This window comes from Lampetra fluviatilis, chromosome 7 (assembly GCF_964198595.1).
Source record: "Lampetra fluviatilis chromosome 7, kcLamFluv1.1, whole genome shotgun sequence".
Classification (NCBI taxonomy): Eukaryota; Metazoa; Chordata; class Hyperoartia; order Petromyzontiformes; family Petromyzontidae; genus Lampetra; species Lampetra fluviatilis.
Window position 1 is genome coordinate 8,202,842 of NC_136281.1, and position 13,059 is coordinate 8,215,900.

The 13,059-nt window shown below is 40.1% G+C and overlaps 1 protein-coding gene across 24 annotated transcripts in view; it reads right to left on the reverse strand.

Annotated features, from left to right (window-relative positions):
* LOC144933525 (neurexin-1-like) overlaps nucleotides 1–13,059 on the reverse strand; it is a 290,872-nt gene that overhangs the window by 157,597 nt on the left and 120,216 nt on the right. For all 24 annotated transcript variants that reach the window (XM_078858396.1, XM_078858387.1, XM_078858386.1 and 21 more), the window contains one exon: nucleotides 235–673. In XM_078858396.1, the coding sequence (XP_078714522.1) occupies nucleotides 235–673 (439 nt within the window). The remainder of the gene's footprint in view (nucleotides 1–234; nucleotides 674–13,059) is intronic.

Here is a 13,059-nt window from a genome sequence, read left to right on the forward strand (position 1 = left end):
ATAGTTCGTAGTCTAGCTTGATACTCGCCCAGCATTATAAACATGCAGGTGAAGCGATTTTATTCATAAAACTGCAATGCCACCTAACCCAAAAACAAATATGGATCAAATTGATAAAAAAAAAATAGGGGAATCCAACAATAATATAACCAATAAGTTGAAGAAAAACATAACAATTTCACTGAAATGTATAATAATTGTGTTTCATGACACAATCTATAAAGGGAAACTAACCTGCCCTTCCATCTCGCTGGAAGTCCACGTGGTACCACTCGCCATCATTGACCTTCTGATCGGTGGCCTTCACCTTTATGGTACCGGAACCCATGTCTAGCAAGAGGTAAAGATGCCCATCCAAAAGCTCGACGGCAAAGAAGTCCCCTTTGATGCTTTTGAGGCCCTTGGGGTCTTTAATCTCGCTGGGTTTGCCCTGGGTAAAGAGGATGAGTCCACTGGGCTCAGTCGTCCGGAAGTCGAAGGAAATGGATCCTGTGCGCTTGGTCTTCCAGCGTGGCAGGGATATGTAGGCCTCTGGTGTTTCGAATGTGATCGGGTCCATAGCTGCCACATTCTCGCAGTTGAAGGAAACATCTCCGACCACTTTCATTTTGGGTTCGCTCTCTTTTGCCAGCCGAGAGAGTTCTAACTTGATGTCACTGTTCTTATACACCACCTGTGTTAAAAACACAATAAAAATCGAAAACATAGTTATTTATATTAACGATTGTACGTGTGTGTGTGTATGTTTCATTGTAGGTAGCTCACAGCCCACATCGGTAACGAATACCTGAACCGGTCCTCGGCCTCCCCTAGGTCATCTCAGCCTGGTGTGGTGTGTGAATTTCAAGGTGGCAGGACAACCTGCTGGCCACCCACCCCCTCGTGCCTTCATAAGTGCTTGCAAACAGCACTTTGCCCTAACAGTCTTTTAGAGGCTATGTGGGGGATCTTTGTATTTGTTTAATTTCAGAGGCTAGGTATCTAAGTTTAGTCAAAATGAAAGTTAAAATGTGTCAAACATACATATGAATAATAGAAAAATGTCACCTGGTAATAAACAATTGATACGTGAAAATTCAGTCTGCACAAACAAGCAAGAGGTCGGCACTCATGTCTGTTGGCAGTTCAGAGCCAGTGATGCAAATTCCACATTCTCATAGCAGGAGGCAGCCTATCCACCAGAAAACAGCAGTTAATTTCCCCCAATGTGGTACTATATCACGTGACATGGGAGGGATGATATGCTCAATTGACCCCTGACTTCGATTTCAACTCATAACATTCGGAACGTGAGTTGAGTATCGAAGCAAACTACCGCATGGGTGAGACTAATACACGTTTCAAGACAAAAGAGGTAAAGGTGCAGCCCTGCAAATGCTTAACACTACTGGCCAGCAGCTGGGACTCTACAAGAGTGAGCTCGAGAGTGCTCCTCTAAAGGTTTCAATATATAATTGTTCAATATATAAACAAGAAATATAAATGGAACATATATATGCTTAGTTGGTAAATTAACAATAGTTTTTATTTCATAGATGCCTATTGTTCTACAGTAACTCCATAAATAGAGACTGTATAGACTGCATCTTGGTGCAATGCTTCGTGAGAGTGTAACATGTGGAATTTGAAAAATGTATCTGGGGGAATTACTCTTTCTCGGTGTTTATTTCTGACTGGGAACTCCTGGCAAAGCCATTTATACTGAAATTGAAAATGTATGTCAACGTGCAAATAATTTCACAGTTTATTCAATGACCTTGATTTTAATACTGTACATGGAAGGGCTTCCTTTGGCTCACCGGTAAGTGGAATTTCCAGCTAATTTAAACTAGAAATCTTTGGAAAGCACATGTCCAATAACACACATACCCCCTCCACCCTTTCACATTGGGCTCATACATTTTCAAAGGAAATATATTTTTGGGTAAAGCGTGGAACTTTTGTACGTGAGCTGGCAGGAAAAATCTATCATACATTTTTTCCCTCTAAAAAATTCGACCCATTATAGCCCAAGTATGCTGACAGCATACATATATGGCACAGACCAGCACCCACCAATGTTTTTTTTATACCACCAGCATTGAGCTGTGAAAAGTGGAATGGGTAACACATCACACATCAGAGATCCCTGACAGCTGACATAGACAGTGAGTGCATTATACTTTATTTATGTCAGCTGCACGAGTGAACATTACATGCAGCTTACACGTCAACCACAAAGTTAATACCGTACTATATAAAACCAAGAATATTGGTTTTCCATAACACTGTTAAAATTGGGCATGTAATTGGGATTATTAGAAGACAATTTGTGAGCAGTATATGCTATATACATTGTTAAGATTAAATAAGCATGTATTGTAATGAAATGGAAATGCACGTGCTCAAATGCAGTGTGTATGTGCTACTCTCTAGTGCAGGGGTGGGTAACCTTTATTCTGCCAAGGATATGTATAACATCATTCGCGGGCCATACTAAATTATCAACTTAAAAATTAGCCCGTTATATTTGGTCAAACATTTAATTAACTCACCCTTAATGTAATGGCTGGAACTGCTTCTCTTTGGTGAGGCGTGTGATGTTAGCTGGTATTGATGATGTTGCTACTCGCAACTGCTTTTCCAGGTTTGCTCCTAGCTTTATTGAATTTCGAGTCCTGCCTGCGGTTGCCTTGGCAGGGCCAGACCCAAATGATTTCGCGGGCCTCATACGGCCCGCGGGCCGGACGTTCCCCACCCCTGCTCTAGTGCAAGGTTGTAAGGTGTCCTCTTCGGCATTTCATATAATTTCTTTAAACTCAAAATTACACTTTACATATACCGATTTAATAGTGTATCAGACTCAGAACACTGATTTAGACTGGAGGAATCCGATTAGCTACAAAGCTCTTTTTCACAGATGTTCAGTGGGGGCACGGGGTCAGAACGTTACAACAACAAACAATACAAAACACATGACAAGAGTGCAAAGTATTGGAAAGGTAAACAAATCAATTAAAATATATTTACAAAAAAACGAAACAATTTTTTTTTACCAGGTAAAGCCCACCGAGTTATGCGATTTTTTTTTATAATAGCTCGACGAGGTGGATTATCACGTGGAAATGTATAGCAGCAAAAACACATTCCTGCGGAGGGAGCTGGTAGGAACGTTGGGTTGCTTGGTCAATGGCCAGGGTCAACGGCGGCGTGGTGTATTCCGCAAATATGGCCGACTGTGAGGGCGGGCACAAGCCGGCGTGAGTCGGTTAAACGTTGAGTTTTATAAGGGCACCACGGGGTGACCAGCCCCTCCCCACCCAGCCCTACCCCTCCCACCCCCCACCCAGCCCCACCCCACCCTCCCCACCCAGCCCCTCCCCTCCCCACTCAGCCCCTCCCCACCCTCCCCACCCAGCCCCTCCCTACCCTCCCCTCTCCACCCAGCCCCACCTCTCCCATTTTTGGATGCACGACACAATAATCCCCTGTGGGGTGGTGTAACCAGGAGGTTCCTACCAGTATAATAAAAAAAATATAGACTCATGTTTCTAAATGTGAAGGGGAAAACCAGAGGACCTGGATAAAGAATCCACCTGACCACAGGGAGAACATGCAAACTCCAAATATGCAGGTGTCATTAGAGCGGATTTCCACTCTCGTGGAAAGATACCTTCGGTAACTGAGAGGTTGAAAATATGCACGAGAGGTTTATAAATAAGATCTGCCACGGCCACAAGTCTAAATGCAGGAAAACTCTTCTTCTCCCGTGGATGATGCTTCGTTGATGCGAGCTTATGCAACACATCCAGTTCAGATATGGGACTAAACGAGAACTATGGACGATGACTCTCACTAACATTTTTAGGGGTGGTGTGTGAAGAGGAAGAAGTGAGTGATGTGAAGAGTGGTGTATTCGGATACATTTTACTCCAGTGTGTTTTGTCAAAGATATACCCAGCTGATCCAAAATGAAAATTAAATGCGTTGGCAATGTCTTGTTTCGCGAACAGTTCTTTGCCATAAAATCAGAGTATTTTGGAAGAATATTTAGCTTTCCTTTGTTTTCAACTGAGTTGAACGATTTCCAGAAAAGTCTTGGATTTTGTTGTGAATTTAGAACAGTTTGGTGGTAATAAGAAAATATAGCGTTTCTTACTTTGCGAGTACATCAATTTGTTACTGTTTAATCAATTCAGAATCTTAATATTACTACTCTACGTGAGTGTACAATCGTGCCACTTAATGTGTTTATACAAATAAAAAATCGCAACGGACATTTAGTTGTGCATTTACGGGGATTATTATAGCTGCTAGAGTCAAACTCTGCAATCATTGTGCTCCACCAGAGTAACTGGTAAAAATGTTTAAAATCCATGTTTAAAATGACATTGTCTAGGGGTTTAAAAAAATCGCCTCCTTTATAATAATAACAACAATAGATTCGATTTGGTTATTCACACAATTCTTACAGCACAAGGATATTTCGCAGCCATAGTCTGCAACAATTCCACTGCCATTGTGGAGCGCCACGGTGGGGAGATGTGAACTGCCCTGCCTGGTATGCAGGAGGGCGTGGGTTCGATCCTGACCTTGATGCTTGCTGTATATTTGGAGTATGCATGTCCTCCCCGTGGTCGTGTGGATTTTTCTCTGGGTCCTTTGGTTTGTCCTGCCACATTTAGAATTAATATCCTTTTAGGGTATTTGGCTGCTATATATTTCCACGTGATAAGCCACTTCGTTGAGCTATCATTTGTAGCCAGGTTGCTGCTGAAAAAAGAGCTATATAGCTCAGTGGGCCTTACCTGGTAAAATAAAAATGTGTGTAATTTTAAATGAATAGTTTCGTTTAGTAGACGGCGACATTAGTACGTGTAGTCCCAATTGAGTAACTTCCAGGTCAATTTTCGAATTTGGATAATCTGGACCATGATGCCGGTACACAATGGTCGACTCGTTTTGAAGTACGTCAGGTTACCTTTGTATCGTCCACTGTGAAATGGGTGGCGTGTTGTTTCATGGATAATGCTGCAGTGACTCGCCAGAATGGCCTGCTGGGCCATGTCACCATCCTTTAAGACTATTCAATTGTAAAAGTGTATGCGGTTGAATAGAAATAGTTCGAAATGGAAATCGTGCTAGATGTTAACCTTGAGCTCTGGTAATGTAACTGTGTAACAGATACTGCAATCCAGTTTGTCTTGCCATCTTGAGAAGACGTCAACATCCAATTAAAATGACAATGCAAGATCTGGACGGATCATCAGCTATATGTTCAGTTTTAGTTTCTTTCACATCTTGAGTTTAATTGCTCAAACTACATGTAAATTGTGTAACATTATGTTGAAGTGATATATTAATGTTCAAGGAATATTTGAACGTGTCAAAACAGATAGTGAGTTAATATCAATCTTAAAAAAAACCATAAACAGATGTATAAAAAATAATAAAAACATTTCACGCACTTATGTGAAGTAACTTCACATTTCTTCCTGATAAATAACACCTGGGAAAGTTATATTTGATAACTTATCGATTCTCACAAAACATTTTGTCTTTTATTTACTTCAATTCACGACCAGTTCTGTTGCAATTGCTGAGGAATCCATAACGTTTCAACTACCTTGTGCGCCTTTTTTGTCGTTGAAAAAACATGAAACTATGTTGCGTGCCAATTATTTTGCATTGGCTTTCCATTCATGAATCCTATACTATCCATTTGTTACAACAACACTGGCTCAGGTTGTCTCAGTCCAACAATTGTCACTATTTTCCCCATTTACAACCACTGAGAATTTCAGGGAGCTACTGCAAAACGGATTGGCTGGGTCATGATGGCTCATGGGAGAACGCAAGCACGCTATCATTTGCCCGAATAGCTCTCCTGACAGTGTCCAACAAATGTGCTTGCCATGAGGCTGTCGCCAATTCCATCCAGCAGAGCATGCTCTATCATTTATTTTCTACAAACATTTTTTATTTTAAACCTCTATTGTCAGCCTTCTGAGAGGTCTGGCCACAGTGGAAGAGTAGGCAGAATACCCTCTAAAGGGGCTCCTTATAGCTCACTTCTACCAGCAGTGGCATAAGCAAGTAATTACAGGGCTCCACCTTTGCCTTTTACCATTGTCTGACTTATGAAATGTGACACGTTTGGGTGAATGTGCTGATATGAACGAAAAATTAAATCCTGACTTCAACTTGAGATTAAATTGTAAAAAAAAAGATAATTGATTGAGTATTCACATGGAATTAACCCGGTTGCTTCATCTAAAGTAAGTTGGAGACACTTTCTGTGATACAAGTAGTGTGTTTTTATGGTGCCGTGTGTTTAGTTGGGGTTGGAGCAGTTCACACAACTGCACTCTGAACCTGCTATAGCCTCATCACTTTGCACTCGCAGCTTGGTGAAATGCAAACAAACCCACAGTCTGAGCAGGCCTTCATCCAGCAGTTGATTGACAATGGAGCTGCACTGCTTCTATTCAGGCATTTATTAATATGCTAACAGGAGCTGCATTTTTTGTTAACTAACTCTATGGTAACTGATAAAGTTTCACATTAATAACTAGTTAATGGAAATATGTTTCCATATCTTTTTTTTTTATAGAAAATTCAAATTCACGTGGCATTCTCTATGCTACAGAATGTTACTTAATGAACTAATTTTATAATCCACCAATAACATCTTTGCAATGAAGTTAGTTTAGAATATATTACATATCTTTGGTCTTTATGAACACTATGGTCATTCTGCGCATATTAATTAACAAAGGCTCATAAAACTCATGATCAATTAACCCTGCATACCTATTCCCATTCTTCCAGAAAATCTAATTAAACATCATAGATCACCAATAAATTGCTTTGACATTGCAATACTAATGCTCAATAAAAATACAAAAATATGTTATTGGGCTCATGCACAACATTCAATTATCTTACTATTTGCTGAACGTTTGTAGGCCTGATTTACATTTTGACAGGCTTCCTTCCTTAATTTAACTCATGAGGAAAGTGTTCACATTTTTCAATAAATATTCTTTTGCATCCCGGAGTAAACAAGCAGAGTCATAATTATACAGTAATCATGAGGATGGTCTTGAGCCAAGATAAGCAACAGGCACAATTAATCTAGAGTTGCGAATTAAAGATTTTGCATAGACCTAGTGTGTATTAGAAATAATGAAAGTTTATCGTGCCAATATTGCATAAGGAGCATGCAAATCAAAACAATGCAGTCGGTTCATATTCTACTAATGAACGATTACTTTGCTTGGCAACAAAAATGGAGCACATTAGTTGTTTTAATTCCAACTATTTATCATGCTCTGCAAAGGACGTGCCCTAAAGGTCAGTGGAGTCCTGGCAGATTGAAGCCCTTGTGAGCCACCTGCCAGATTTATGCAATCACTCAAAGCACAGCCACTGCATCTTATTAGGCCCAATAAATCACTCAGTTCCCTGCTGCTTCCCAGAATCTAGTGTGTTTGGGTCAGGGGGGGGGGGCTAATGAATGTGAAATCTACGTTCCTGCTTGCAAATCCAGTCCACCCCAACACATTTTGCAATATTGCTACAATTTATATGCTGTATGTTTAATGGTCGAACAATATATAGCTACATTCACGAACTTCGTATTTACATTGGATGTTTTAGCTGTAATTTATATACATGAACTAGCTTTACTACCCGGGACTTAGATTCACCACGCCCGGCCGCCTTTGTCTCCCCAGTGGCGATGTTCACACACCACACCAATTACTCGTTTGAGGCTGAGTCGACCTAGGGGAGGCCCAGGACCGGTTCAAATAATCGTCACCGGTGGTGGCCGTGAGCGGGAATCGAACTCGGATCGCTGGGTTCGTAGCGCAGAGCCCCCCCCCCCCCCAAAAAAAATACAAAAGTGTATTTTTATATAATTTTTTCATCGTGTACAGTCTGGAAAGTACCCACATGGCAAATCTCAAGTTTGTTGCATGTCGGGAAGTACGCTAAACATTTTGAACAGACACACATAATCACAACTTTGCCTTTTAAATATATGGAGATTATAATGATTATATGTCGTTTTCCAAGAGGTCGACAACTCTGGAGATGGAGTGATGATCTCAGTTGATGTGCAGGAGTGAGATGAATTCAAGTAGCACTAGACTGTGGGGGATGGTGAGGACATGCGGTTGCCTTCACCCAGCAGTGGATAGACAATGGCTGATGATATAGTTGTGCATATTTTAAGCTTTTTTTCTTGCAATGTGCATAATTCATATTATTAACCCAATTAACCAAAAAATATATAACACTTTACTTGTCTGTTTGCCACGGAGGGTATTGACACCCCAGTAATTTCAATGGGAAACGCAGTACCATATATGCAGGTCTATTTACTATAGTGTTTGACTACCTCCTATTTGGCAGTAAAGTGTGATTTGCTACATTTCACAATACATATATCATATGCTCCAATGATATTTTCTATGACATTTAAAAAAAATGCTAACAGCCTCCACCACAACTGGAAATCACTGTTTGAAAAATTACTGCATACAAAAGGGAATTAACTCATTATTTTTAGTGATTCAGTTAGATGCCCACAGTTTTGAGGAAAAAAAATAACCCTAAGGTCTCCTAATGAGAAAACAATGCCAAGTAATGTGGTCCAATTCCCGAAATAACATTCAGATTATTCTTGTATATAGTATGTCTCCCATTATTAATTATAATACACTTGACGTTAGTTTAGTGTGGATAAACATTAATTTACACTTTACAGTATGATATCTGAATGACTATATATACGTACCTGCTGTTATGTTACTGTATTGAAATGGGTCAAACCAAACTACATGCACCTATGATGCAGTGGAATATGACCACAACATTTTTCATAGCTCTCAAAAAGGAACATACAATTCTGAAGTCTCCCTTACATTACATGTACAGATGAAGCATACACACACACACATTTACACACTAATGCACACACAGTGTCGTAGTCACACTTTTAAAGCTGCTTTTATTAAACGTCTCTCAACCTTCCATTTTTTTTATTAGAAGAAACACTGTATATAATCCCACCAAAGTCGGTATAAAAATATATTCTCTTTTATCTTTTCCACTTATCGTACTTAAACAGTGAACTAAAAATTCCATCGGAAAGTTAACAGTGCAATGTGTGAATGCCAATTACCCCATATGACGAATGTATATTATCCGAAGACTCTATAATTATAATAAACTCGTTTTCTATAGCGCAATTCGTACGAAGTGTAAAAGTGCTTTACATATAGTTTAGTTATGGAGATAGCCGGTAAAAGCAGTTGAGTTTGAAGACGAGATTTAAAAGTGTAGCATACTCAGATTCCCTAATGAACCGAGTCTGGCTGCAAAGATATGTCTCCCATAGAACAACGTCTGGTGTTTGGAATAAAAAGAGAATACCAGAATCAGCAGATCTAAGTTTCATCATGTAATATTTAGGATTACACCTTGTGGTAGTACAGGTAAAGACATTCAAACTTTTGTAAAGTTACTTCATCAGTAATATATATATGCTTGCATGTGTCAACAGTAGTCACATGGATAAAATAAGATTTGAGTAATAACCAGGGAGAAAAAAAATGCAAATGTATAGATTTCGTAATGCTTTCCAACACGTTTGTTCACTGTAAGTGTATATCGTAATACCTTGCCCAACGTGGTTTTATCAAATGTATGAGATCTGTTTTCCAGAACACCCGGGGCTATGTTTCGGCTCTATGCAGTTTGACACTGCGAAGATTCTCATCTCCGCATCGAAAGGTAGTGCTGTGAGAGTGCGGTATCCATCGGAAGGTGTGAATGCATCGACTGTGTGAACGATTTCTTTACCACCTCTGTTTGTGTGTTTTTTTTGCGTGTGATTAAAATGTAACACACTCAACACGCGCAACAGCGCAACGCAAATATTCACACACACTGCCACATGCATCTCGCCGTCCACCCGTTGAGGATGTCGGTAAGGCAAACGCCGAGATGGCGAATCATTAACGTTCACATAATACTGTTAAGGCTGAGAGGTGGGCTGGTAATTCAGTACCAGGGGCAAGCGGTGGGCGTGAGCGCCTTGGTGCGGGAAGAGGAATGGAGATAGGGGGTTTTGCGTTGAGGTCAAATAAATAAAAGTAAAGAGTGGACACACACAAGGAAAGGAGAGTAACTCGGCATCCTTTAGTACAATGATAAGAGCAGATGTCACGTGAGATTAGTTAAGCAAAGAGGAAGGGGGTGACCCACGGACGCAAATCATTTTTCATTTTCCCGAATGCGGTTTCGCCCAATACGGCATTTTCCAGGAACGTAACCCCCGCGTTCGGCGAGCTCTGCCTATATAATGATCAAAGTTGGATTAAATCCATTTGCTGTACTGCCAATTCCTGGTCACCGCACAGCCCAGGGTTTATAAATTGGTGCAATCAACCAGGGCTCGCCTCTAGAGTGCTGGATGACGGGCGTGATCTATCTTGCTTGGCTCATGTAAGCGCTGCTGCACTCTAACACTATACGCCCTGTTTAATATTAACAGGGAAAAGTGACCTAAATCCCAGATTATTTTAGTACACTGTCCACTTTTATATTTAGATTTGGCTCATTCAACGTATTTTTTTTATAAGCTGAACATATGGTAATATATCATACAATTGCATAAAATTATTATTTTGACGGAATTATAGCAAAGGCATACGTTAAATGATACCCAATGGACGCACATTACTAAATAATAGTGAAAATCACAGGGGAAAGGGTAAGCATCACGCGACTAAATCCATTTTTGCAGTGTCAATGCCCTTCCTCTTGGCAATTTGACAAGGGTGTTGAGTACATTGCAGTGGCCACGTGTTGTATTAGTGCAGAATGTCCAAGACAGTAATTCATAATTTATAAGCAAACTGAATGAGATAGGTGGGGACATTGAAAAATGCAGTTGTCAAGGATGCCTTGATCACTCAAAAGTTAGGGTGAACATAGCAAAAATTGACTATGAGGTTTACAAAGAGAACAAAAATCGTGATAAATACACGAAGATACTTAGCAAAGGTACTCACTGATGAGCTGCCCTCTGAAGAGCTTCACTTAAACTAGAAAAAATGTTCTTTGATGAGTAGGTGCCATCATGTTAAAAGTAACAAGGTAGTAATCCAAGTCCAATGGGACTTTAGACCAAATACACTTTTATGCCTGCAGTCTAGATCCAATCAGGAAAAAAATAGAGTACAGGGTACAGATAACATTGATGTTTTACGAGAAGTAATCCTTATTAAGTTTTGTGTTTGGCATGGCACTTGTGATAAGGCGCTGAAGTATGATGCTAATTTTTAACACGTAGGCTTTCGTGACCAATATTATCCACAATAGAGGTGTTTTGGGTTACATTGCGTAAATATAAATGTGTTGTTAAACCCGTCACTACGCGACACAGCTAATTGGTAAGGTTTGTTACATAAATAAAACATGCAAATTAGTGACTAGTTCAGCACACTGGTGTATTGGAGAGCAAACCCACAACATTTACAATTCGAGTACGATGTTTCACCAGTAATTACAACTGTGTCAGGTGGTGGCGGGTTTAATGACACGTTTATATTTACGTGATCTAACCCAAACAAACCTCTATTATGACGATCAGGATGACGATGTTGGAGTTAAAAGTAGTGATAAGCAAGCATATGGAATTTCGAATTTGTGAATAATTAACCATTAAGTTATTTTATATATTAGTAAATGCACACTTTAGTGAGGTCATTTTATAGGGCAATACATAATCAATAAAAATAAGAAACCCAGTTTATTACATGCGTTTAAGAAATGTTCCCTAAACTTTTTCTTAAAAAATGTGACACTAGATGCAATGAAATCCCTTGTAATTAAATTGTAATAACAACATCTTTATGAATTATAACGTTCAATGCATGGTCAATGGCTGCATTTGTCAATACTGCATCCTATTCAACACTTCTGAATTAATATGTAGTTAAGCCCAAAAGCAAGTGTTTAACATTATTTTTAAATGCTAATGAGTCCACAGTAGAATTTACATTTTTAGGAATTCGACCATTATCGATGAAAAAAAATCTTACTGGAAATTAAGGTCATTGAGAAACAACTACGTACAAAAATGTGACCATCGCCTTCGACCAAATCACTCTAAGTCCGCCCGATCTCAATGGAGCTGAGAAGCTAAAGAAGGCCAGGCCTGGTTGGTGCTTTTATGGGTGACCACCACAGTGCAGACGAGGTGTGGTAGGTATATGGATGCTGGTTGCCAGGAGATGGCAGCATAGGACCGAGTGTAGTGCACAGATAGGTTTGGTCCACTCACTTGGTTGAGCTAAGTCTGTGGATTGCATCTATCTGTGCAGAAATACGAATGCTATCTCCCCGTATGTGTGGTGGGTTTTCTGCAGATACTCTGGTTTTCCTGTCATATGGCAACCCCAATGCAGCACCCACCTGGAAATGTTCTTCAGACTCGGTGAGGCGTCCCTGGGTAAATAAAATAGTAAATGTGCAGCCTCTGAATTTCTTTCTCCTGCCACTGCTGGCAGAAGGCTCTCCACTAAAAGGAGGTCGAGAAAAACCCCCTCTAAGATAGCATTTTGGCCTATTCTTATCATGCTGGCAAGGTTGTTTTGCAAGCGTATACCCACACTTTACCCCACCACACGTGACCTGCCAATCGGCTAATTGTGGCATACGACCCATTTTGACTGCGGTGTGGACAGAGGTGGTGGGGGGGGGGAGGATTTTATTTTATTTTGCGTTGTGTTTGTTTAAACTGCCACGCCAGGAGACTGAATCGGTGGCCTTTGTATTGCAAGTGCCGTGTTGCTAACAGTTACAGCAGCATCCTTCCTGGATACATAATTTGCATTATTGGCATTATTTATTATGTTAGAGAATCTTTCATGCAACACCCCCGAAAAGCTTGCTACCATCCGTGGCCCCAGGGCAACCGTCTTAGATAAACTAAAGTTTAACTTTGCGCTGTACAATGTTGTTAGATTAAAAACTCGATTACTTTATTAACTACATAATCTA